Raw genomic sequence first — 27,783 nt, 5'->3', positions numbered from 1 at the left:
TTGTATTCAGCTTAAAGTGACATTTAAAGATTTAGCTAGGGTAATTAGGCAAGTCATTGTTTAGCGATAATTCTGTAGACAATCGAAAAATAAATTACTTAAGGGGGCTAATAATATTGACCTCAAAATGGTTTTAACAAAATTTAAAACAGTTTTGATTCTAGCCAAAATAAAACAAATCTTTCTCCAGAAAAAATGTTATAGGAAATACTGTGAAAAATTATTTGTTCTGTTAAACATCATTTGGGAAATTTTTAAAAAAGAAAAGAAAATTCACAGGAAGGCAAAGATTTTGACTTCGACTGTATATATAAAGGAGAGTGTATGGATGTTTCCCAGAGATGGGTTGCAGCTGGAAGGGCATCCGCTGCGTAAAAACAGGCTGGATAAGTTGGCGGTTCATTCCGCTGTGGCGACCCCAAATTAATAAAAGGACTAAGCCGAAAAGAAAATGAATGAATGAATATTTAAATAAAAAACTATTTATTATAAACTTTTGACAAGTTTATTTGCTGCTTAACTGTAGAAGCAATACGCATTTATTTTTACAATTCGAGTGTAACACTAATTTCAGATCTGATCCTGATCTTCTGCAGGTCATTCTGGAGATGTTCAGAGGAGATCCATCAGCAGATGAGCTTTACCAGCGGTTACTGAATCTGCTGGAAGTTGAGAGAGTTCTGTCATCAAAGACAGTCCTTACTTTACTTGAGCAGCTAAAACATTCAGATCTGGAGGAGCAGGGGGATCAGAGCTGTTCTCAACCAAAAGGTACTGACCTGGGTTCAGTCAAAGTAGGAAGTGTTGAACCATAGGATATTAAAATGACAGTTTAAGGTAGATTTGCTTGATTTTATGTAAGTGTACTAAAGCTTTTTCTATGTTGTGTTGATCTGCAGATACTGTTCAGGGATCCAGTGGGATTTTGGAGCGTTTATCAGAAGTAACTCATCATCTTTCCAGTGTCAACAACCTCTCAGAGATATTGACCAGTGCTGTAACCAAGTGCACAAATCAAGTGGAAAAAGAGGTAGATTTGTTCATAGCAGTTTGATATATAAAACAAAACTACTGTATTCATAGATCACACTATCATTACTTTTATCAGTGTTTGCTATAATACTAAAGCTAAGGTTTTCGGTTTTATGTGTGTCTATATGTAGTTATTAATTAATTCATTCATCATTTATTTTCCTTTGACTTAGTCTCTTATTTATCAGAGGTTGCTACATTGGAATGAACCGCCAACTATTCCAGAATATGTTTTATGCAGCGAGTGCCCTTCCAGCCACAACCGAGTACTGGGAAACACCCATACACTCTTTCATTAACACACATACTCATACACCTATGGCCAATTTAGTTTATTCAGTTAATTTAGAGCGCATAACTTTGGACTGTGAGCGAAACAGGAGCACCCAGAGGAAACCCACGCCAACATGGGGAGAAGATGCATGTAGTTTATTCATTTATTTAAAAAATATCATTTTAATCTATCCATAAATCAATATTTTTTATTATATAGCACTTTTCTAAACACTTTCTATTTTACAGGCAATAAACAAACACATTAAAATCAGTAATTTATTCTATTTTAATAAATAAAAAATTATCCAAATAAGACTTATTCCTAAATATAATAGTATTTTGTCATTTTAGTGTCAAGTAATCTTTCAGAAATCATTGTAATATGCTGATTTGGTTCTCAAGAAACATGTTTATATTATTTTATTATTATTATTCTTATTAGTAGTAGTGGTTATTATTAAGTAGCCTCACTGCATGAAGGTCACTGCTTCGAGTCCCGGCCGGGCCAGTTAGCATTTCTGTGTAGAGTTTGCATGTTCTTCTTCATGTTCACGCAGGTTTCCTCTAGGTGAGTCCAAAGATATGCACTATAGGTGAATTGGATGAACTAAATTGGTCGTAGTGTATGAGTGTGTGTGTGTGTGAATGTGAGAGTGTATGAGTGTTTCTCAATATTGGGTTGCAGCTAGAAGGGCATCCGCTGAGTAAAACATATGCTGGAATAGCTTTAGGTTCACTCTGCTCTGGCGACCACTGATAAATAAGGGACTAAGCTGAAGGAAAATGAATGAATTATTATTATTAGTAGTAGTCGTTGTAGTTTTTTTAATAGTTGTCTTGCTTGATATATTATTTATTTTGTTGCATTATTATTCTTTATTTCATTAAAATACAAAAATATATTAAAATTTATTTAAAAAAAGAAGAACACAATTTAAATTGTTAATTTCTGATTACCTTTAATATATATTATATATTATATTATATGTGTATATGAGTTATATTAGATACATACAGGGTGTCCGCGGGGTCTGAAAAAGTCTTAAAATTTCTTACATTTCAAAAACAAAAGTTTAGGCCTTAAAAAGGCTTATATTTACTGAAATATTGTGTTGTATGTCTTAAGTAATTTTAAACAGGTCTTAATTTTCCTCTGTCCAAGTACAGCAACAAAATCGGGCCGACATTCATCCAATCACCAACAATCCATCTTAAAAAATCAGGGAAAGAAAACTAAAAGAAATACAGTTCCTCATGATAATCAACAAAGCTATTTTCCCTTTACATTATCTTCCATTCATGCAAAAACTATTTACAGAAGTAAGGGTGAGTAGATATAATATTTACAAATAGACATAAAACTTAAGGTTTTACAGAAATGCATTAGGTTTAAAAAAAGCTATACCCGATCAATTTGAACCAACAGCCTATATATATATATATATATATATATATATATATATATATATATATATATATATATATATATTTAATATTTATATTTATATTTATATATATATATATATATATATATATATATATATATATATATATATATATATATATATATATATATATATTTTATATAATTGCCTTTACAATAAATATATTTTTAGCAATGTATAACTTGTTATTCAAAAAGAAAGGAATAATATGTTGAAAATAATGTATAACTTGACCTTTCTTGTTTTGACACATTAAAGTATGTCGCTTAGAATTAATTTATTTTTTGTTGAAAGAATTAGATAAGTAGATAAATAATTTCAGATAAGATAGATAAATAATTTCATTAATAATGGTCTAAAAAGGGTCTTAAAAGTCTTACATTTGACCGGATGAAACCTGCCGAAATCCTGTACATGGTCATTTAGTAATGTAAATTGACACAAAGCAAGATCTCATTGATATATTCCATTGAACAGCAGGCTTCTATAAATATAAAGGTTATACATGTGGCTACATTTCTTGTAAGCTTAATAGTGCAGCTAAACAAATATTTACTAGTACACACTTATGCCACAACCAAGCTAAGCTATAAATGAGCACAGCTGGTGCACACTTGGCCTCAGTTCTCATGTGTACTTCCGAGACATATTTCTTGTGAAGAAAAGTAATGAATGGTAGTGAGTGTGTTTGTTTTTTCTTAAGGCGCTTCTGCAGTGCTGTTCTGCTCCGTCATCTGCAGAGGTGCTGGAAAACTTGTTATGCAAACTACGAGAGATGTCCATAAGTGAAGAAACGTTTCTGATTCTGCTGAATGAAGTGAAGGAAAAATCAACCGATCTGCTTCAACTCCTTGAAACTCTTGAAAACACCAGAGGTACGAACAGCAAAACACATTTCGTTATAGCGCATGTATATTTCTAACTGCTCCTTTCTGTCAGGTGTAACGACAAAAGAGAGCAATGCAGTTGATTTGTTGGGTATGTATCAGAGCAGACTCGTCAAGCTGAATCTGGACCTCCAGCTCATCAAACAAAGCCTTCAAATGGGTCCAGAGATGCCTGAAAATGACAGACAGGTACATGTGCTGCGTTGTTAGATACTTTTTTTTTTTTGTGTAGAATTTAATGTCAGTGAATAGGGTTCAGATTTGCTAATAGTAACCACCATATTCACTCAGTTGACTGATGACATTAAAATTCATCCAAAAGTGAAAACTACTCCATAATAACAACAATAATAATGTCTGATTTGCATGTTTAAACATATTACTATAAAAAAAACTTGTAATACAAAATATTGTTTGGAATTCTTAAAGGGATATTTCACCCAAAAAAGGAAAATGAGCATTTACCCAGTGTTTCCCAACACTGTTCCTGAAGGCACATCACCAACAGTACATATTTTGGATGTCTGCCTTATCTGACCCATTCATTTCAGATTTTGGAGTCTCTTCTAATGTTCTGATGAGTTGATTGAGTTGTGTTTGATTAGGTACAGGGGTGTCAAACTCAATTCCTGGAGGGCCGAAGCCCTGCACAGTTTAGTTCCAACCATGCTCCAACACACTTACCTGTAGGTTTCAAACAAGCCTGAAGGACTCAATTAGTTTGATCAGGTGTGTTTAATTGGGGTTTGGAACTAAAACTGTGCAGAGCTGCGGCCCTTTTGGAACTGAGTTTGACACCTGTGATTAGGGAGATGTTGTAAATGTGTACTGTTGGTGTGCATTCAGGAACAGGGTTGGGAAACACTGCTCATTTTCTCATTTCACTGCATTAACTCATCCTCAAGCCATCCTCAGTGTATATGACTTCCTTCTTTCAGACAAACACAGGTTTTTTTTCAGTGTATCCTACCTCTTTCATGCTGTATAATGTTGTTGGATAGTGTCCCAGTGACAGGAAAAAATCCTTTTCAGCAAGGATGGCTTGAGGGTGAGTAAATTATGAGGTAGTTTTTATTTTTGGATCAACTATTTCTTTAAGAATTATAAAAAATCTATTGTATTATAAGTTTTCGAAAATGTAATGTTTAAATATGCAAATGAGGCATCATTTAAATAAATATGCATTAATTTGCATACACTTCTGCCATGGAAATCTAAGCATTTGATGACATTTTAGAGTTATGTTTACAGAAGGGATTTTAGAAGTCTTTTTTATCCTTCTGCAATTCAGAAAATACTGTAAACAGACAGGAAAGAAAATAACAATTGCTTGTCGAATAAAATGTTTGAATATAATCAAGCAATTTATCTATGAACATATCCTTTGGTATGACTTCCACAACACAGTTGACTAAAACTGTAAAGTTTGGTGTGAGAGCTGCTGAAGTGCAAGGTCATGGCTCAGTGCAAGAGGAAAAAAATATTTTGAGAAAACAAACTTTAAAATATGTATGGCAATTAAAATTTACAGATACAAATGGATAAAGAGCATTAAAAGAAGGACTTAAAAGCTGTGTATTTTGAGTCTGTTTTTCCCTATTAGACGGAACAAACACTTTAAGAAGAGTCAAAAAATGTCTAATCTCAAATTAAAAGGTGCATGAAAAAAATGGTTGTTTTTTGTGTGTGGCATCTTCTACACCGAAAGAAATCTGTTTAAAAGTAGAGTTTGTGCCTGCAGTGTCTTGACTGTATTTGTATGTATTCAGTGTATTGAAGGTCTGCTGGTAGAGAAAGCAGATGCTGAGGTGTTTGAGAGGCTGATTTTAGCAGCGCTGGATGGTTCACTACAGGCTGTCACTGCGTGGAGGATTCTCTTCTGGACAGAAACACACAATCCAGAGCTGCAGATCCTCATGCAGGAGCTCAAGGAGAAGCCAGAAGCTCAGAAACTACTCCAAACCAGTGAGAGTCAAAGAGCTTCTTAGTCACTGAGCGTCCTAAGAAAATATGGGTATTTATTAAGTACACTGTTTGTGCCTAAATCTTACACCATCATGTTTTTTTTTTCTCTTTTTTTGTAGTTAAGGACATAGATGTGCTGTTCAAGCACAAATCACTCATTCTGGAAACCATCAGTGATTTTACAGTGCTTGAACAGGGTTTGAATGCAATGGATCATGAGACAGAGAAAGTTACTGAGGTAAGAAATAAATCTTGATTATTTTCTCATTATAATTAATGAGAAAAATATACTAAAAGTGTGCAGTCTGTCCCAATCTGTATGCTTCTATTTGCAAATTGTCCAACCCAGGCTCATTCTGAAAACATACCTCTATATACATTTCTGGAGTGCGCCAAATACATCCCAGGTGCTACGTTTTTTGCAGTTTTTGTTTTCGCAGATCCACCAGAGGCCACTGTGTCTGCTTTTTGAGATCTGAAATTCTCTCACATGTGCCATTTATGCCGGCTGTTCTTGCTTAAATCCACCTTAGGCCACTGTCCACTGACTGACTGACCCCCCCTCCTCTTTCTCAAACCCAATCAATAGTATTTTCAAAAGCACTAATTGACCCACTCAGCCACTACTCTAAACCCAACTGACAATGTTAAAAAGCAATCCAGAAAAAGAAAAGCCCTTGCTTGATTTTTACCACATTTTCAGATTTTACCACATTATTACCCTGTTATTTACTTGTTTATTTCACTTTATAGCTTCTGTTTTTGTCTTACCTGCTTTCTGGAATCATTCTTTACCGGACTCGAACCTCGTCATCGCGGTCAACTCCTCTCTGCGTCTCAGGTCCACCAATGTACATGTCGAGCTAACTGGACAAACTGGTGACAGCTGGAAAGTCGTCCATACAGTTTTAAATACTAAATGCAGCCATACTTACTTCTAGCGACAAAATTCGCGATCTCCAAAATTGTACATAGGGCTACATTTTCAGAATGTTGCTATCATCAATGTTTATTTTTATATTTAATTAATGTTCAATATTTTTGTCTAAATATTTTATTTTATATTTATTTAAATATTTTTACTTACAATAAAAATTAAGTAATAAAATAACTGAATATAATTTTCTGAAATAATAAACAATAATAATATAATATTTAATATATAATATATATAATAATTAAAGTTTTTAGTCTTAAAAATGAGCGATGGTAGTATTATAAAACAATTTCATGTCCACGTATCTATTCATTTTTGTAAGTACATTTACATTTACATTTAGTCATTTAGCAGACACTTTTATTCAAAGCGACTTACAAATGAGGACAAGGAAGCAATTTACACAACTATAAGAGCAACAATGAATAAGTGCTATAGGCAAGTTTCAGGTCTGTAAAGTCTAAGAAGGGAAGTATTAGTAGTATTAGTATTTTTTTTTTTTTTTTGGGTAGAGTTAGTGTGATATTCAGAGAGGCAATTGCAGATTAGGAAGTGAAGTGGAGACTAAATAGTTGAGTTTTTAGTCGTTTCTTGAAAATAGCGAGTGACTCTGCCGTTCTGATGCAGTTAGGGAGTTCATTCCACCAACTGGGCAGATTGAGCGTGAGCGTTCGCGAAAGTGATTTTTTCCCTCTTTGGGATGGAACCACGAGGCGACGTTCATTCACAGAAAGCAAGTTTCTGGAGGGCACATAAATCTGCAGAAGTGAGAGCAGATAAGAAGGAGCAAAGCCAGAAGTCACTTTGTAGGCAAACATCAGAGCTTTGAATTTGATGCGAGCAGCAACTGGCAGCCAGTGCAAACGGACTAGCAACAGAGTGACATGTGCTCGTTTAGGTTCATTGAAGACCACTCGTGCTGCTGCATTCTGGAGCAGTTGAAGAGGCTTGATAGAGCTAGCTGGAAGCCCAGCTAGTAGAGAGTTGCAGTAATCCAGTTTGGAGAGAACAAGAGCTTGAACAAGGAGTTGAGCTGCATGTTCAGATAAGAAGGGTCGGATCTTTCTGATGTTATAGAGTGTGAATCTGCACGATCGAGCAGTTCTAGAGATGTGGTCAGAGAAGTTTAGTTGGTCATCAATCGTTACTCCAAGGCTTTTCACCATTTTGAATGCAGTAATGGTTGCCCCATCCATCTGGATTGAAAAGTTATGGTGTAGAGTCGGGTTGGCAGAAACTACAAGCATTTCCGTTTTTGCGAGGTTCAGCTGAAGATGATGATCTTTCATCCAGTGTGAAATGTCCAACAGGCAGGCTGAGATGCGAGCTGGAACCGAGGGATCATCAGGATGAAAAGAGAGGTATAGCTGGGTATCATCAGCATAGCAGTGGTAGGAGAAGCCATGTCTCTGGATGACTGGTCCTAAAGATGATGTGTAGATGGAGAAGAGAAGTGGCCCAAGAACAGAGCCTTGAGGTACCCCAGTGTTTAGATACTGTAGGTTGTACACCTCTCCCCTCCAAGACACCCTGAATGACCTGTCAGAGAGGTAAGATCTGAACCATTGTATAACAGTGCCTGCAACGCCCAGTGACTCGAGCGTAGATAGCAGGATCTGGTGGTTGACAGTGTCAAAAGCAGCTGATAAATCCAGCAAAATGAGGACTGATGATTTAGAGTCTGCTTTAGCCAGTCTGAGATCCTCCACGACCGAGAGCAGGGCAGTCTCAGTTGAGTGGCCTTTCTTAAAGTCGGATTGCTTGTTGTCCATGAGATTGTTTTGAGTAAGAAAGTCCAGGACTTGATTGAACACTACTTTCTCCAGAATCTTGGCCATGAATGGAAGCAGGGATACTGGTCTGTAGTTTTCAAGTAGCGTATGGTCCAGGTTGGGTTTCTTATAAAATGATTAGTATAAAATGATTAGTGTGTGAATAATTAGATAATGGTGTCACGGTGGTGCAGTGGGTAGCACGATCGCCTCACAGCAAGAAGGTCGCTGGTTCGAGCCTCGGCTGTGTCAGTTGACATTTCTGTTTGGAGTTTGCATGTTCTACCTGTGTTCGCGTTGGTTTCATCCGATTGCATTGGTTTTCCTCACAGTCCATGACAATGCACTGATTTTTACTAGTTAAAACTCAGATCTCTGTAGAAAATACAACCTTCACAATAACTAACCATGTTCATCTGTACAAAGAATAAACATGGTTTCTATTATAAAAGTTTGATCAGTTTTATAGATTTTAATAGTTACATGTCAGAAAATGTTTGTCCATTTTTACACGAGCATATACACTCACTGGCCGCTTTATTAGGTACAGCCTAACTAGTATCGGGTTGGACCCCTTGTGCCTTCAGAACTCCCTTAATCCTTCATGGAATAGATTCAACAAGGCACTGGAAATATCCCTCAGAGATTTTGTTCCAAATTGACTTGATAGCATCATGCAATTGCTGCAGATTTGTCGGCTGCACATTCATGATGCAAATCTCCCGTCCCACCACATCCCAAAGGTAATCTACTGGATTGAAACCACTCTGAGATGATTTACGCTTTATAACATGGCGCATCATCCTGCTGGAAGTAGTTATCAGAAGATGGGTACACTGTGGTCATAAAGGGACGGACATGATCAGCATCAATACTCGGGTAAGCTGTGCCATTGACACAATGCTCAATTGGTACTAAAGGGTCCAAAGTGTGCCATGAAAATATCCCCCACACCATTACGCCAATACCACCAGCCTGAACCATTGATACAAGGCAAGATGGATCCATGCCTTCAAGCCAAGTTCCGACTCTACCATCTGAATGTCGCAGCAGAAATCGAGACTCATCAGACCAGGCAACGTTTATTCCAGTCTTCTGTTGTCCAAGTTTGGTGAGCCTTTGCGAATTGTGGCCTCAGTTTCCCGTTCTTAGCTGACAGGAGTGGCACCCTGTGTGGTCTTCTGCTGCTGTAGTCCATCCGTCTCAAAGTTGGAGATGTTGTGCATTCAGAGATGCTCCTCTGCATACCTCGTTTGTAGCGAGTGGTTATTTAAGATACTGTTGCATTTCTAATCTGACCTCTGGCATCAACAAGGCATTTGCGCCCACAGAACTGCCGCTCACTGGATATTTTCTCTTTTTTGGATCATTCTCTGTAAACCCTAGAAATGATTGTGTGACAATCCCAGTACCTAATAAAGTGGCCGGTGAGTGTATTTTATGCTGAATCATATTTTTTTGTATTTTAAACAGTCTAAAGCATTATTTTACCAACATTTATTTAAAAAAATAATACTTCAATTTTAAATACTTTAAATTAGGTTTAAATTAAAAAGACTTGAAAGCACACTTTGCAATCATATGACTTTTAGGTATATAAAACCACTTTTGTGAAATTAATGTGGACACCAAAATGTAACAACTCATCTAGTATATAAACCACAATAGAGCATTATCATATCAGATGATTTTGCATGTGCCAGTTTCTGCAGAGCTGCCGGAGAGCTGATGGAGAGCTGGAGTCGGTTCTTCAAACTGTGGACAGAGTTTTGAGTCGTGACTCCGGGTTTGCCAGTCCTCTGTGCCAGCTGATGTGTGCCAACCTGAAGAGCTTCCCTCAGCTGTCGCCTCTCAAACAAACCGGTGAAGATCCTTACTGTGATTTGATATCTTTGTTCATGTGATGAAATGATAGAAAAATCACTACAATTTTAAACAATGCAAAATCACCTTTTTAAAGCAGGGCTTGTGTCTGACTCGGAGTGTCCTGGTAAAGCTGAGGTTGAGCAAGGAGGATCTGCTGTAGACTCTGAGGATGAAGATGATGAAGACTGTAGTAGCACAGGCCGAAGGAAACCCGTGCTGGTGTCCTACAGCTGTGACTGGTGCAGGAAGACATTTGACTTTAAGTGTCGTCTTATAAAGCATAGGAAAGGCTGTGCTCTGGCACCAGGGAAAGAGCAGCGCTGTGGCGAGTGTTCAATGGCCTTTCCAACACTCAAGAGCCTCCATCAGCACTGTGTGGAAACACACGGTGGCCCTCCGGCTAAGAAGAAGAAGACTGAACATGTGGCCTGCGACATGTGTGACAAGACCTTCAAACACTCCTCCGGTGCGTGATGATGAACTAAAATAATGGGCTCCTGATGTGAATTAGTCATAAATACTTGTTTATATAATCGTATACACGACCAGTCAAACGTTTAAGGTCAGTTTTTTTTTTATTAATTTTAATTAATAATTAAATAAAATTATATTGTTCATCAAGGTGGCATTTATTAAATATAAAAAATGTTAAATTGTTAAATGCTTTTTTATTACTTATTGTATGTAGTTTCAAATTAAATTATTATTCCAGTCATTGCTTTTATTTCTATATCATTAATAATAATACTAATAATAGTAACAATAATAATCATAATAATAATGAAAATAATAATTAATCTTAGAGTGATTTCTGAACGATCATGTGACTGGAGTAATGAAGCTGAAAAATCATTTTTAAATCACTGGAGTAAATTATTACATTAAATGATAAACTAATTTGGAACTGTTTTTTATAGTGCAATAACTTTTCACAATTTTACAATTCATACTGTATTTTTGATTAAATGAATGCAGCCTTGGTGAGCAGGAGAAGCTTATTTTAAAACATTTATACATCCTACTGAACCCAAACTTTTGACCGGTAATACATATATACAGTTGAAGTCAGAATTATTAGCCCCCCTGTATTATTAGCACCTCTGTTTATTTTTTCCCCAGTTTCTGTTTAATGGAGGGAAGATTGTTTCAGCACATTTCTAAGCATAATAGTTTTAAAAACTTATTTCTTATAACTGATTTCTTTTATCTTTGCCATGATGACAGGAAATAATATTTTACTTAATATTTTTCAAAACACTTCTATACAGATTAAAGTGACAATTAAAGGCTTAACTAGGTTAATAAGGTTAACTAGGCAGGTTAGGGTAATTAGACAAGTTATTCTATAATGATGGTTTGTTTTGTAGACTATCGAAAAAAAATATAGCTTAAAGGGGCTAATAATTTTGTCCCAAAAATGTTTTTAAAAAAATTAAAAGCTGCTTTAAATCTAGCCAAAATAAAACAAATAAGACTTTCTCCAGAAGAAAAAATATTATCCGACATACTGTGAAAATTTCCTTTCTCTGTTAAAAATCATTTGGGAAATATTTAAAAAAGAAAAAAAAATCAAAAGGGGGCTAATAATTCTGACTTCAACTGTGTGTGTGTATATATATATATATATATATATATATATATATATATATATATATATATATATATATATATATATATATATATATATATATTCATGCATTCATTTTCTTTCCGGCTTAGTCCCTTTTTTAATCAGAAGTCGCCACAGCGGAATGAACCGCCAGCTTATCCATTATATGTTTTACACAGTGGAGGCCCTTCCAGCCGCAACCCAAAACTGGGAAACACCCATACACTCTTGCATTCACACACATATACTAAAGGCAATTTAGCTTATTCAATTGACCTATCGCGCATGACTAAAAATAAACAACTGTCTGAAGTATGAAAACAACAACAATGTAACTGTGCATGATTATGAATATATATAATAATTTTATTTTACACTATAACTATATAATTATAAACAATTTTTGATGATAAACATTAATTTAATTAATGTTTGAAAGTAAATCATAAGCACAACATTTACATTTGATTGACAAGAATTGCTTTTTGAAATTGCTTATTAAAATGACTAATGATAATTCATTAATAACATTAATATGCAAATTATAACACTTGTATGCAAAGAGTAAAAATACAAAAACATCTGCAACATAGTATTATAATAAATTTAATGTATTGTTATATGCTAATAATACAAACTGCGGTGGCGCAGTGGGGAGTGCTCTCGCCTCACAGCAAGAAGGTCACTGGATCGAGCCTTGGCTGGGTCAGTTGGCGTTTCTGTGTGGAGTTTGAATGTTCTGCCAGTGTTTGTGTGGGTTTCCTCCGGGTGCTCCGGTTTCCCCAACATTCCAAAGACATGTGCTATAGGTGAATTGGGTAAACTAAATTGTCTGTAGTGTACGTGTGTGAGTGAGTGTATGGGTGCTTTCGGGTGATGGGTTGCAGCTGGAAGGGCATACACTGCATAAAACATAGACTGGATAATTTGGTGGTTCATTCCACTGTGGCAACCCCAGATTAATACAGAGACTAAGCCAAAAAGAAAATGAATGAATGAATGAATGATACAAATAATTATAAAATAATATTTAAAAAGACAAAGTAGAAAAATATTAATATAAAAATGAAAACAATATGACAAAAATAATTCATTATAATTCTATAAAAAATATAAATACACTGATTAAAAGAATTGTTCATTACTATTCATTTTGTTATTAGTATTATTAGCATGTCGATTATTGATTAAATAATAGTATTAATTAAGTTATAAATAATCAATACATTTTTATTTGCAGATACATTTTTATTAGGGAGTCATGAAATTTCAAGAACCATTAAACTTGCCAAAGATGCAATTTTAAATAGCAAAAATAGTTTGTTTGTTTTCTTTTGATATCCAAAGATGTTTGGACAAAGCGGAGCCCTGTTTTACACTTTAATGTTTGTATCTGTCAGGTCTTCTAAATCACGAACGCACTGAGCGATTTGTGGAGCGATTATTTCTGTGGTTTTTATTTTATTATGTGTAAATGCGCTATATAAAATACACATTACATTACAATACATTTTTATTATTAAACTTTTGTTGTTAAAGCTAAAAAGTAATATTATTGTGCTATTATTTAAATTTTAATAATAATAATAATAAGAGTTACAAAATAATATCAAAATGACATTTTTTAGAATAAACAGCAAAAAACATTCCAAGGCACTTGAAAAATGTGGGAAAATATTTTTTTTTAAGTTTTTTAATAGTTTTTTAAATTTTTCGAGTGTCTTGGACTGATTTTTGTTGCTTATTCTGGTGAATCCCTTACCCAAAGAGCACCGACGCTTTATTTAAGCTTTGACTTTTATCAATTGTTAGATTTTTAATATAATAATGAAAACAATAATGCACAATAATTGTAACCACAGGAAGTGACGCTGACAACAGAGGTGCGGATCCACATGCAGTTTTAATAGCAAGGTCAGGTAAGCAGTGGTCAATACAGGGGCAAACAGATGTATGCAGGCAATCCATGAACGTAGTCAAAGTAACAGGCAAGAGGTCAGATGGCTGGCGGTAGGCAGGGATTAACAGATTAACAAGGTGAGATTAAAAACACGGGAACACAAGACAAAGTAAATGTCACTAAGTGTAAACAACACTCGGCGACTGGAGTGAGTGTGTGTGCTGCATAAATAGTGTGTCTAATCAGTCCTTGACAATCCTCCGGTGGTGCGTGTGTAATCCATAAGAATATGGAACATCTGTGTGTGAGCGGAGTGCATGCATGAAGTTGTAGTCCAACAATGGCGGATTTGTAGTCCATAAGTGATTGTAATATGTGAATGTAATATATATATATATATATATATATATATATATATATATATATATATATATATATATATACACTGATTAAAATAATTGTTCATTGTTTATTCATTCTGCTATTAGTATAATTTTTACAAATTTATTTGAATTAAAAATTAATAGTATTAATTAAGTAACAAATAATGTTCATTAGCAGCTACATTTTTGTTATGGGTCCATGAAATGTCAAGAATCTGCAAACTTCTGTCCAAAAATTCTATTTAAAAAAAGCAAAAATCTGAGTTAATGTTGGTATTTGGACATGTTTTCAGTCCTGTTTAATGCTTTCAGTGTTTGTATCTTTCAGGTCTTCTATATCACAAGCGCACTGAGCACTTTGAGGAGCGCCCGTACGCCTGTGAGGAGTGTGGAGCTAAATTCGCTGCCACCTCGTCTCTAAAGAACCACATGCGTCTTCACACCGGAGAAAAGCCTTTCCACTGCAAACACTGCGACATGAGCTTCTCTGTGGCCGCCGCTCTGTCCTACCACACAAAGAAGAAGCATGCAGAGGGTACCATGCTTGCACTGCTGTTTTAAAATTTCAGGCTTTTAAGTGGAAATAAATATAATGGCAACGTGTCTGAAATTGTATGTTTGCAGGTAAAATGTACTGCTGTCAGTACTGCTCTTCCTCGTTCGCACAGTCTATTGAACTGACACGTCACGTCCGCACACACACCGGAGACAAACCCTACGTCTGCAGAGAGTGTGGGAAAGGCTTCAAACAAGCCAACGGATTATCTGTGCATCTGCAGAACTTTCACAGTAAGCAAATACACACATTTAACTCTGCATTAAGATTGGCGCAGTGGGTAGCGATGTCGCCTAATAGCAAGAAGGTTGCTGGTTCGAACCTCGACTGGGTCAGTTGACATTTCTTTGTGGAGATTCCATGGGTTTCCTTTGAGTGCTCCGGTTTTCCCCACAAGTCTGAAGACATACAGGTGCATTGTGTAAGATAAATTGTCTGTGTATGTATGTAAGGAGAGTGTATGGGTGTTTCCCGGTGATGGGTTGCAGCTGGAAGGGTATCTGCTGCGTAAAACATATGCTGGATAAGTTGGCGATTCAGTCCGCTGTGGCGAATCCTGATTAATAAATGGACTAAGCTGAAAAGAAAATGAACGAATGAATAAACACCAATGCAGAAAATCGAATAGTAGCCATAATGTGATTTAATATCATTTATCTGTCCCGTCAGATATTACAGAGCCCCACGACTGTCAGAAATGCAGAGTGAGCTTCTCTTCTCTGGATGAACTTCGACAGCACATTCAGGAGGTTCATCCCAAAGAGCTGCACCAGTGTCCCGAATGCAGCAAGATCTACAACAGCGAAGGTGCTCTGGAGAAACACATGAACGTTCATGATGGCAACAAACCCTACAGCTGCAAGACCTGCAACAAGGCCTATCAGGTAACAACCAAGCGGCAACTTCAAATACGGAAATATTATTTTATGTTATATTATATTATATTATATTATATTATATTATATTATATTATATTATATTATATTATATTATATTATATTATATTATATTATATTACATTACATTATATTATATTACATAATATTATATTATATTACATTACATTATATTATATTACATTACATTATATTATATTATATTATATTATATTATATTATATTATATTATATTATATTACATAATATTATATTATATTACATTACATTATATTATATTACATTACATTACATTATATTATATTATATTATATTATATTATATTATATTACATAATATTATATTATATTATATTATGTTATATTATATTATAATTTTTTATATTATATTATATTATATTACATTATATTATATTATATTATATTACATTATATTATATTATATTATATTATATTACATAATATTATATTATATTATGTTATATTATATTATATTATTTTATATTATATTACATTACATTATATTATATTATATTATATTATATTATATTATATTATATTATATTATATTACATTATATTATATTATATTATATTACATTATATTATATTATATTATATTAAATTATATATTATATTTTATTAATCATTTTTAATAAAATATTTATTCTAATAATGATTATTTGTTTAATATAATATTGAATTATTACACTACTGTGATTATTTAATTAAAGAAAAAATATAGAATTCTGTGATAATTATATAATAATTAATGTATGACTATAGCATATATATATAACTCATTATTATTCACTTGAATAAATGCAAATAATAACAATCGTAATTATTATTAGTATAACAATACAATAGTAACTTTTTTGTATTAAGCTAATATGTTGATGAAAATCATTGTTATGCATTTACTTGTCATAATTGAATTGAGTAATAGTTTAATAAAAATAAATTCAAGTTTTATTTGTCACATACACAGTCATGCACAGTACGATATGCAGTTTAATGTTTATACAACCACATGTAAACCACCCTAAAAACAAAACCAATATCAATGTCAATCTAAATATGGAGTATAGAAGTAGTAAAAACGTTATTAATATTATTAAAAAGCACATATTATTCGCATATATTAATAAAAGGCACATTATACATGCATATATTATTAAAAGGCACATATTATTCACATATATTATAAAAGGCACATATTATTAGCATAAATGATTAAAAAGCCCATATGGTTTGCATATATTATAGACCAGGGGTCACCAACCCTATTCCTGGAAAGCTACATTTCTGCAGAATTCATCTCCAACCCTAATCAAACACACCTGAACCAATTAATTAAGACCTTAAGCAGCCTTGATAATTACAGACAGGTGTGTTTGGTCAGAGCTGCAACTGAAATCTGCAGGATCTCCAGGTACAGGGTTGGTGACCCCTGTGATAGACTGACATGCATTCTTGCATCACAACTCGTTCTCATGTTGTGTTTTTGTGTGTGTTTGTGTTTCAGACTCTGTCAGGTCTGTGGTACCACAACCGTACGGTTCACCCGGAGATCTCCACCAGCCAGAGCAACAGATCCCTCAAAGCCCTGCTGCAGTGTGAGCGCTGTGACAAGAGCTTCACGAGCCACAACAGCCTGATAAAACACCAGATAACCAACCACACAGGTGAGCATTCATCTCAGACCTCAAAACACTCTAAGACTGTTGTGTTTGGGCAGTTTCACATTTTCATTCAGCCTGTCCACTGTTTTTGTAAAGTAATCACATTAATCTCAGACTTCAGCCATTCATTGAGCATTTCTAGAACAGGAGTGGGCAATTAATTTTTTCCAAGGGGCCACATTAGACTCTGTGGTGGTTTTAGAGGGCCAGATCAATAAAGTTAATTTGTTAAACATTCATATAAACTCTTAATTTTAAAAAAGGAAACATTTTATTGTGGAAAGAATGGATAGATAATAACATTAACAATCTGGTAGATCTTTATGAAGATAACAAACTGATATCTTTTGATAGATTTTGATAGCATAAATTTAATCTGCCTAATAATCAGTTCTGGAGGTATCTACAGTTAAGACATTTCAATTCAGTTCAATTCACCTTTATTTGTATAGCGCTTTTACAATGTAGATTGTGTCAAAGTAGCTTCACACAGAAGATCATAGTAAATTAAAACAGTGTCAGTTCAGTTTTCAGTTTAGCTCAGTTCAGTGTGGTTTAATAATCACTACTGAGAGTCCAAAGACTGAAGAGCAAATCCATCAATGCGCAGCTGTACAGATCCCGAACCATGCAAGCCAGTGCCGACAGCGGCGAGAAAAAAACTTCACCAATAGGCGAAAATGAAGAATTAAAAACCTCCAGAGAAACCATGCTCAGTTGGGCACGACCATTTCTCCTCTGGCCAAACCTCTTGTGCAGAGCTGCAGTCAAGGCGCCGGAGGCTGGAAAGCTGGACCTCAGCGAAGACTGCAGAAACCTGCGTGGAGCACATTCATATATCATACCGCTAAGTGATGCCCTGAGTGTATGCTTTTCTAAAAAGATAGGTCTTTAATGTAGTTTTGAATTGGGAGAGTGTGTCTGAGCCTCGGACATTATCAGGAAGGCTATTCCAGAGTTTAGGAGCCATAAATGAGAAGGCTCGATACTCGACTTTGCTATTCTAGGTACTACCAGAAGCACTGAGTTTTGATATCTTAAAGAGCGAGTTGGATTGTAGCGAGACAGAAGGTTGGTTAGATAAACAGGAGCTAGATTATTTAAAGCTTTATAGGTAAGAGGCAATATTTTATAATCAATATGAAACTTAACAGGCAGCCAGTGTAAAAAGGATAAAACTAGGGTGATATGATCATATTTTCTAGACCTGGTAAGAACTCTGGCAGCTGCATTTAATACTAGCTGAAATTTGTTAATAGAGGATGCTAGGCAGCCAGCAAACAGAGCATTACAGTAATCCAGTCTTGAAGTCATAAAAGCATGGACTAGTTTTTCTGCATCTGAGATGGATAGCATACTTTGTAACTTAGCGATATTTCTCAGATGAATGAAGGCAGTTTTTGTGACATGGGATATATGATTTTCAAACGTTAAATTGCTGTCTAAAATGACACCCAGATCTTTTATAGTAGAGCTAACGCTAACTTTGTATCCCTCTAATTGTAGGTCGGGTTGTGAGATCTGCTGTGTGCAGGATTTAGGCCCAATAAGTAATAATTCTGTTTTGTCTGAGTTTAAGAGAAGAAAATTGTTGGTCATCCAGACTTTAACATCTTCAATACACTCAGTTAGCTTAGACCAGGGGTGTCCAAACTACGGCCCGCGGGCCATCTGCGGCCCGCAATCAGTTTTGTGGCGGCCCGCGAGGCTTTTTATAAATATTAATAGAATCTGGCCCGCCATACAAAAATGAACGTAATTCAATAAATAACCACCGGGTGTCGCTATTACATGCCTTCAATTAGGCAGCAGTTCCTGTAGTGAAGTAAAATGAACCGAACAAACTGAAAGAAACATAATTCACATCACGTTTTGTCGAGCCATGGCACAATCAAGAAAAAGCAAAATCAACAGTGAGTGCAGGAAATTTCAGTCATGATGGGGCAAAGAATATTTCTTCACAGAGGTCAGTGGAATATGTGTCTGTTAAATTTGCCAGGAATCAGTTGCAGTAATGAAGGAATATAATATTAAAAGACATTATAAAATAAATCATCAGGCTTTCAGCTCTTACACTGGTGCCGAACGAGATCAAAAAGTAAAACAAATAGCAGCTGGCTTATCAGCTCAACAACAGCAGTTTTTTTTCGTGCTAATAAAGTGCAAGAAAATTCTACGCTGGCTAGTTATGATGTAGCCCAGCTAATCGCACAGCACAGGAAACCCTTTACTGAAGGAGAATTTATAAAGGATGAGTGTTGCAAGTGTAATTTGCCCAGAGAAGATTTAAGATTTTAAAAACGAAAGTCTTTCTAGAAACATAGTTGGGCGATGAATTGAAATAACAAATTAAAATAATTCCATAACACACACGCACACACACATACATACATACATACATATACATATACATACACACACACACACACACACACACACACACATACACATACATACATATATATGCGCGTGTCTGTGTAATGTATGTAATATATGGCCCCAGGACATTTGGCCCTCGGCCCAAAAAGTTTGGACACCCCTGGCTTAGACAGTTCAGACATCTCATCAGGTTTAGTTGAAATATACAATTGAGTATCATCTTTTTTTGCTTACAAATGTCCTTGGTTCCCCTTCAAATTCTCCTAAGGGTAAAAATATTGATAACACGGTCCGCAATATTATAGGAACTGGCCATGAAGCTTCTAAATACTATGCACTGCTTATTGGTCAATTGAGTCAAAGATTTGGGATGCACATTTGAAGTTGAGAACTGGGGAAAAATTGCTGGGAATTTAAAATTAATGTCTAGAGATGTTAGAACACGTCTTATACAGTTTAAAATTTTACATAGATTTTACTGGACCCCTAAGAGACTGTTCAGAGCAGGTTAAAAAAACAATCCAGAATGCCGGCCATGCCAAGAAGAAGCAGGTGACCTATTTCATGCATCATGGCAATGCCCAGAAGTCCAACATCTTTGGTGCATGAAGATCTTGTAAAGATACTGCAGACCCAGGATGGCTTTTGCCCAAGCTTATATATACTTAGTGACCCCTGTCCCTTAAGCTACATGAATAAAGCTGAATCACAGTGGATACAGAGCAGTATCATGCTAGGCAGACGGGTGATTGTTAAAAACTGGAAATCTTCCAGTAGACCTCCGATCTTCGAGTGAATCTCAGAGTTCAATTCAATTCAATTCAGCTTTATTTGTATAGCGCTTTTACAATGTAGATTACAATGTAGATTGTGTCAAAGCAGCTTCACATAAATGGTCATAGTAACTGGAACAGTGTGGTTCAGTAACTGGAACAGTGTGGTTCAGGTTTTAGTGTTTAAGTTCAGTTCAGTTCAGTTCAGTGTGATTTAATCATTACTGAGAGTTCAAACACTGAAGAGCCAATTCATCGATGCGTAGCTCTACCAATCCTGAACCATGCGAGGCAATGGCGACAGCGGAGAGGGAAAAAAAACTTCACCTGATGGGAGTGAAGAAAAAAAAAAAAAAAAAAAAAAGTAAAGGACGAGTTAGGACGAGTTGCAGCTTTTGTAAAACTCTCCTTCAGTTTACATGGAAGGATTGAAAATTATTTTAATAAATGGGGAAAATTTCTACATTTCTGTGACCCACAATGTTAGCAAACATGTATCGAGACAAAACAATAATTAATGTTATGATATTAGCAACCCCACCCTCCTTTTTTAAATTTTCATAGGAGAAACTGGTCAAAATGTTGCTGGTAAGTGCTGAGCTGCCAGTAATAATTTGAATAATTTAATGTCCATAAGCAGAGTTTATCAATTGATGACATCACTAGTACTAGTACTGACCCTTTGTGTATGTGTGTTTTTATGTGTGTACTTGTCCATGTGTTTGTATGTGTGTGTTCAGATGTGCATGTGTGGAAGTGTGTGAGCTGTGACTGTTCTCTGTCCAGTGAGCAGGAGCTCCAGCATCATGTTTGCAGTGTTCAGACTCCCGCGCTGTTCAGCTGTATGGTCTGTTCACTTCACTTCCCCTCTGAGCCTGACTTCCAGCAGCACTTCCTGTCCAAACACCTCCAGCTCGTGCAGGATGAAGCGCAGACACAGAGCTCCGCTTCACAGACGGTGACCACACACTCAACATCACACACAGCTAAACATCTCCACAGGGCGGAAAATGGGCTTTTATTTCATGCCTGATTTGGTTTGGTGCTCAAGATATACAGTTGAAGGCACAATTATTAACTTAAAAAATATTTTAACATATATTTAAATTGGGTGGCGCGGTGGCTCGGTGGTTAGCATTGTCGCCTCAAAGCAAGAAGGTCACTGGTTCGAGTCCCAGCTGAGCCAGTTGGCATTTCTGTGTGGAGTTTGCATGTTCTCCCCGTGTTGGCGTGGGTTTCCTCCGGGTGCTTCGGTTTTCCCAACAGTCCAAACACATGCGCTATAGGTCAATTCATCCATTCATTCATTTTCATTTTCGGCTTAGTCCCTTTATTAATCATGGGTCGCCACAGCAGAATGAACCTCCAACTTATCTAGCACTTGTTCTACGCACTTCCAGCTGCAACCCATCTCTGGGAAACATCCATACACTGTCATTCACACTCATACATTACAGACAAATTGGCCTACCCAATTCACTTGTACCGCATGTCTTTAGACTGTGGGGGAAACCGGAGCACCCAAAGGAAACCCACGCGAATGCAGGGAGAACATGCAAACTCCACATAGAAACGCCAACGAACCAGCGACCTTCTTGCTGTGAGGCGACAGCACTATCTATTGCATCGCCTATAGGTGAATTAAATAAGCTAAATTGGCTGAAGTATATGTGTGCGAATGTGAGTGTGTATAGATGTTTCTCAGTACTGGGTTAAAGCTGGAAGGGCATCCGCTGTGTAAAACATATGCTGGATAAGTTGTCGGTTCATTCCGCTGTGGCGACTCCTGATTAATAAAGGGATTAAGCCGAAGGAAAATTAATTAATAAATTCTGATTATTTCTACCGAGAACTACCATAGCGGTCAAAATGAGCGCATGTATTTCAGTGTCTGCTACTTTTCCCCGTTATTTTAAGTATGCGTGACTCTGTTGCCTAGCAACTTCATACTATCAAAAACATAACTTTCTGTTGGCAACTTTACTTCAGATATGTCTTTCAAAACAGCATATTCAGTGCCACGAAAAAGCCTTCTCTCATGCTTGAGAAAGTGAAAATCAAAGTGAGCCACGCACAATCGCAGATGGTCTAACTATACATTTGTAGGCTATATTACTAAAAAGATTGTATTTTTAGGGTGACGACTTAATTAAATATGATGACAGACATTCAAAGCTAAATGAGCAATATAACATAAGTAGCAATGCGATGTGACTATATATCAGCACTGGTGGGGAGCCGTGCGTTAGTGTCCCACCAGTGACGATATACAGCCACATTGCACTGCTACGAGTGTGATATTGTGTTTATAAAACAGTCCAATAGCATAATCGTGTGTATAAATAAGAAAATCAAACACAGATAGTCTCAAAACCCTTTTGTTAGAGGAACTACTTACATTCATTGACATCTGCAGCTGACTGTCAGAGCAGCAAAAACCATTGTTACTTCACCAACATCACTATAGAGCTAGTATTTGAGTGATTCTCTAGCGTAATGTCTAAAGTGATGACAAAACAGGTGATTTTGCTGATATTTCAAGATTAAAAGGCTGAACAGCGTGACATGCCATCAGTCTACAGAGATTTCCCAGTATTTCTCTGTTGCTATCGGGAGATCACAATATTACTATTGTATAAATACAACACTATAACTTACTAAAGAGAAAGATCAGGGGCCGATCACACTGAACAGGCCTTCACTTTCCCAAAACACAAGGTGCACCTTACTGCCTCTTTTGTTGACAAGGAAAAAAGTGAATTTTTTTATGTTACTAGGCAACGACTGAATCAGCTGCTTAATGTTCGAGAGTGTTCCTGGTGATATTAATATCATTTTAATAATTAGTAATATTGTGATATTCAAGATTTGTGAAGTCATGTTGCTCCGGATAACTCAAAACAGCAACGACAAGTTGCAAAATTATCCATTGTTGTCTTGACAACGCAAACACTACAGGCACTTCAACTAAAACCCCGCCTCTGCTTTCATTTGATTGGAGAATGAAACAGACGCGACTGACGTAACATGCTTTTTCCGCTCAGAGTTGACTTTTTTCAACTGCAAGCTCACACCACACATGGCACATAAGCAGCACGCACAATGGCACAAAAAAGGCACCTCTCAATGCAAATAGTGCGTTCAGTGTGATCAGCCCCTTAAAAAGTCACTTACCTGTTTAATAACGATTTGATCTGCTGTAGTTTGAAATTCTTTCTCTTAGGGCTTATTATGAAGTCGCCATCTTGTGGATGGACAATGTTAGTCGTCTTTTGTCTACTCAATGACAGGCTAATGGCCGCTGACGCGCGCTCTCAGAAATTATAAATATTTAAAATAGGCACTATCCTTATAAATAAACTGCATAGTTGCAATCTAAACAACGACATTCTCCACTAAAAAAAGCCTCAAAAGTACATTATGTTGTCCAACAGCAACAATATTTGACAAACTGTAGAGTGTTCTCTGTTTGTTGCTGTATGTGGGCGGAGTAATACACAAGGATCAAGGGTTAAGAGGCTGGACAAGTGTTGTTATCACAGAATTTCGCACTGCTGTAAGCCAATCAGATTCAAGATCCAGACAGAACTGTTGTATAAATTTTAATATCCCAATAGAAGCTATTTAATGTAAATATAACATGACAATGTGTCGTCTTATTTACAAACAGTCATAATAGCCGCTTTGGTAATTCTAGTAGCTATAGAATTCTGGTAGTTCCAGTGTTACATTTGTAAAAACTAATACGTGAACTTAATTCCCAACTCAGAGCTATTGTGTGGAAGCCAGCTTTTTTCTTTTTTTTTTTTTTTACAGTGTGGTGAGCAAAAATGTAAAAAAAAAAAATCTGAAATCTCTCTAATGTTGACCAATAGAATAGATAGGAATAAACTATTCCAGTTTTATAAGCAGAATGGTCCAAAAGCTCAAACTGAAGCAGTGTCTGGATTTTGGACTCTTGCAGGTGGTTCAGTGTGAAGCTGCAGCAGATCCGGCAGTGGAGCAGGTGATAAACCTCCATCAGTCCCAGAGCGAGTCCTCACAGCAGGTGTTTGTGGCTCTGGCTGATCAACAGGAGACTCCGGCCGGATCAGGAATGGTGGCGGTGAGCATGGAGGATCTGCTGAATGGTACCGTCACACTGATCTGTGAACAGAGCCAATGAAAACACTCCTCCTCTAACAATGCAGTACAGCTCACACCAATCATTATTCATTCATATGAGTTTAAATAAACAAAAAGGGTCATAATTGTGTTTCTCTTGTGGAGAATCAAGTAGTCAAAACCCATGTTCAAAAATACCATACGATGATGTCTGCGTCGTCACACTGGAAAAAAAAAGGATTTCGCTGCTTGTTTGAACTACTTGTTGCATTAAAACAACACAAATTTGGAAGGTTTTTTGGGGACATCATAATTGTTTTATTTTTAATCCATTTATTTGTTTTCTTTTGTGTTGGGACTTAATAAATTATGTGCATTTTTTACATTTTTAATATATTTTTGGGGCATTTACAAATTTATTAAAATGTTCTGACTAGCACAAACAGACATATTAAAAACTGTGCGTACCCGATAGTAGGTCTGTGACGTCACTTACTTTCGCATTCTTTACATTTTAAAGGTCTGTACTGGCCCAATACCCCCATAAATGGTTCTGTTCTCTCATCAGTTGGAATAGAATAACTCTTGCATAGATTATGATCGAGACATTTTTCTTTTTTTTTTTTCCTATTATTACTGACATGTGCAGGAACCAACAAAATTGATTACAGCAACCTAGACCACACAGAACCTCAAATATACACTTTCAAATTTGAGTTTACAAAAAAAAGCACCTCTTTTTTGGAGGAATTTGCTATATCATAGACAACATATACAGATATTTTAATCACTTTCAACAGTGTTTTATGAAAATTCAAAGGGTTTTCCTTAAAATGATCCCAAACATTTTGCATTTACACCTCTACATGTGGATTTGGGAAGCTTTTGAATTTAAGTAGGCAAAATCCAGGCGGAAAGCCCAAAGTAGCACTTGCCTATTAAACATTGACCACCTCAGATGATTTTGTGTTTGTTTTATGCATTAAAAAATGATCCATGAATGTTTTTCTGATTTTGATTTCAGTGCTGAACTTTCATTGCGTATAAATATGATTACTACAGCATCAAACACATCACAGGAATTATATTTTGCAAATACATATATATTTGGAGGTAGGCAACCCAATGGTGCAGTAGGTAGTACTATCGCCTCACCGCAAGAAGGTCGCTGGTTTGAGTCTCGACTGGGTCAGTTGGCGTTTCTGGAGTTTGCATGTTCTCCCCTCAATGGGTTTTCCTCTGGGTGCTCCGGTTTCCCCCACAGTCCAAAAACGTGGTGTAGGTGAATTGGGTAAGCTAAATTGTCCATAGTGTATGAGTGTTTATGGATGTTTCACAGAGATGGGTTGCAGCTGGAAGGGCATCCGCTGCGTAAAACTTAATTAAATAAGTTGGCGGTTCATTCCGCTGTGGCGACCCCAGATTAAGAAAGGGACAAAGCCGAAAAGAAATTGAATGAATGACTGTTTGGAGGTGACTCGGTGGTTTAGTGGTTACCACTGTCGCCTCGCAGCAAGAAGGTCGCTGGTTTGAGTCCCGGCTGGGTCAGTTGACATTTCTGTGTGGAGTTTGCATGTTCTCTGTGTGTTGGCGTGGGTTCCCTCCGAGTGCTCCGGTTTCCCCCAAAGACTTGCGGTATAGGTGAATTAAATAAGTTTAATAGGCCGTAGTGTATGTGTATGAATGTGTGTATGGGTGTTTCCCAGTACTGGGTTGCAGCTGAAAGGGCATCCGCTGTAAAACCTATGTTGGAATAGTTGCCGGTTCATTCCGCTGTGGTGACCCCTGATTAATAAAGTAACTAAGCCGAAGGAAAATAAATAAATGAATGTTTTTCAGCAGTAACAACATGACAAGCTGTTTTGTAAATAGAGCTCAACTTTATTTTACAGAAATACATTTATAAGAAAAACCATACAACCCTTTTCTTTAAAGCATAGAGTAAAATACTCAAAAATATATATATATTTATATAGTCGATATGCCCATAATTCACTCTAGACAACCCTGAGTCTTTGTTTGTTACATTCACGTTAGCTTTATAATTTCACAACCTGACCACATTTGTGCGGTTTCATTAAAAATGCAACAGAAACTTGCAAACAGTCTGGATGAAGGATGATCCACAACACTGCACAGGACCAAGAATAAATGCAGGACATCAATAATACAAGCATAAATAAACAAAACAACAACAAATCTGCCCCTGACTTCACAAATAAAGCATTAGATGTTACACGTTCATTTTACTGTCCAGATAAAATATCCACAGTATAAGCATCAAAGCTGTTAGCATTTTAATCATGCATGATTGGTTGATGTTTGATGGAGAAACATCAGGTAAACTCAGCATAAAATCATGTTCGTATTTAAGACTGATCAAGATGCTAATGTTTAGCTTTTGATAGCATTAACATGTTTTTAGCATTTTAGCATTAAACATGTTTCTAGAATATCGTAACATACTGTTGCTAGCATACATTTCTAACATGGCTTTGTTTTAACAAAGCTAACACAAAATTAGCACGTTTCTAAAGCTTTTTAGCACACATCTAGCATGTGTTAGATGATATGTTTTCGTTTTGTTTACATAAAATTAGCATTTTATTTAAATTCACTTTCTAAACTAACATATCTGACACATTACTTGCATGTTTTAAGCATCATTTAACACATTGTTAGCACGTTTCACCATGCTGTTAGCATGTCCTAGGCTAGTTGCTAAGCTTTGGTAGTGATGGACTGCATTCCTTATTCAGGGGGGAAAGACAAAACAAGTTAAAGGAACACAATTAAAGCACTGAAATAAAGTGAACTACAGCAAACGACATATGCTAGCTTACTGTAATGCGGATAACATGTTCCATGTTGCTCCCAGAATGCCGCAGTGCATGGTAAAACAACACCAGAAAACACAAGTTGCTTGTATTAAGTTATTAAAATGATACAAATACAGAATTAGTCAGTTATAGTGTCCTCATGGAGAGTAGCATGGAGAGTATCAGTAGTCAGCATAAAGGTGAACTCCACTGCAAGGTGAGCATCAGCACATCCAGCAGGTTTAAACTAGTGTTGACTTGTACTAGTAAGTGCAGTTTAAAGGCTTAATTAGCTTAATAAGGCAAGTCATTGGACAACAGTACTTTTGTTGTGTAAAATATTTTAAGGAGGCTAATAAAATCGATCTTAGCAGTTAACATTTTTTACTTTATCCAGAAAAATATAAAAGAAAATACTGTAAAAATGGTTTTCTCTGTTACATTGCAAATTCACAGGAGTGCTGATCATCTTTTCTTTAACTGATTATAACCAGGGTGACC

General features: G+C 36.0%; 1 protein-coding gene across 10 annotated transcripts in view; it reads left to right on the top strand.

Moving 5' to 3' along the window:
• zbtb40 (zinc finger and BTB domain containing 40) overlaps positions 1-25,464 on the top strand; it is a 33,057-nt gene extending 7,593 nt beyond the window's left edge. For 3 of the 10 annotated variants that reach the window (XM_073916986.1, XM_694726.11, XM_073916988.1), the window contains 14 exons: positions 597-771; positions 900-1,030; positions 3,457-3,628; positions 3,693-3,829; positions 5,410-5,605; positions 5,725-5,843; positions 10,018-10,177; positions 10,278-10,646; positions 14,401-14,607; positions 14,697-14,861; positions 15,298-15,512; positions 17,051-17,210; positions 21,100-21,317; positions 24,324-24,937. In XM_073916986.1, the coding sequence (XP_073773087.1) occupies positions 597-771; positions 900-1,030; positions 3,457-3,628; positions 3,693-3,829; positions 5,410-5,605; positions 5,725-5,843; positions 10,018-10,177; positions 10,278-10,646; positions 14,401-14,607; positions 14,697-14,861; positions 15,298-15,512; positions 17,051-17,210; positions 21,100-21,317; positions 24,324-24,524 (2,625 nt within the window). In that variant the 3' untranslated portion in view covers positions 24,525-24,937. Of the gene's footprint in view, positions 1-596; positions 772-899; positions 1,031-3,456; positions 3,629-3,692; positions 3,830-5,409; positions 5,606-5,724; positions 5,844-10,017; positions 10,178-10,274; positions 10,647-14,400; positions 14,608-14,696; positions 14,862-15,297; positions 15,513-17,050; positions 17,211-21,099; positions 21,318-24,323 lie in introns of all 10 variants that reach the window. The other 7 variants (XM_073916985.1, XM_005172915.6, XM_073916987.1 and 4 more) reach the window with 5 other exon arrangements.
• Positions 25,465-27,783: the final 2,319 nt, after the last annotated feature.

Source organism: Danio rerio, chromosome 11 (assembly GCF_049306965.1).
Source record: "Danio rerio strain Tuebingen ecotype United States chromosome 11, GRCz12tu, whole genome shotgun sequence".
In the NCBI taxonomy this organism is placed as follows: Eukaryota; Metazoa; Chordata; class Actinopteri; order Cypriniformes; family Danionidae; genus Danio; species Danio rerio.
Note: the sequence above shows the minus strand (reverse complement) of the source record. Positions and strands in the feature narration are given on the sequence as shown.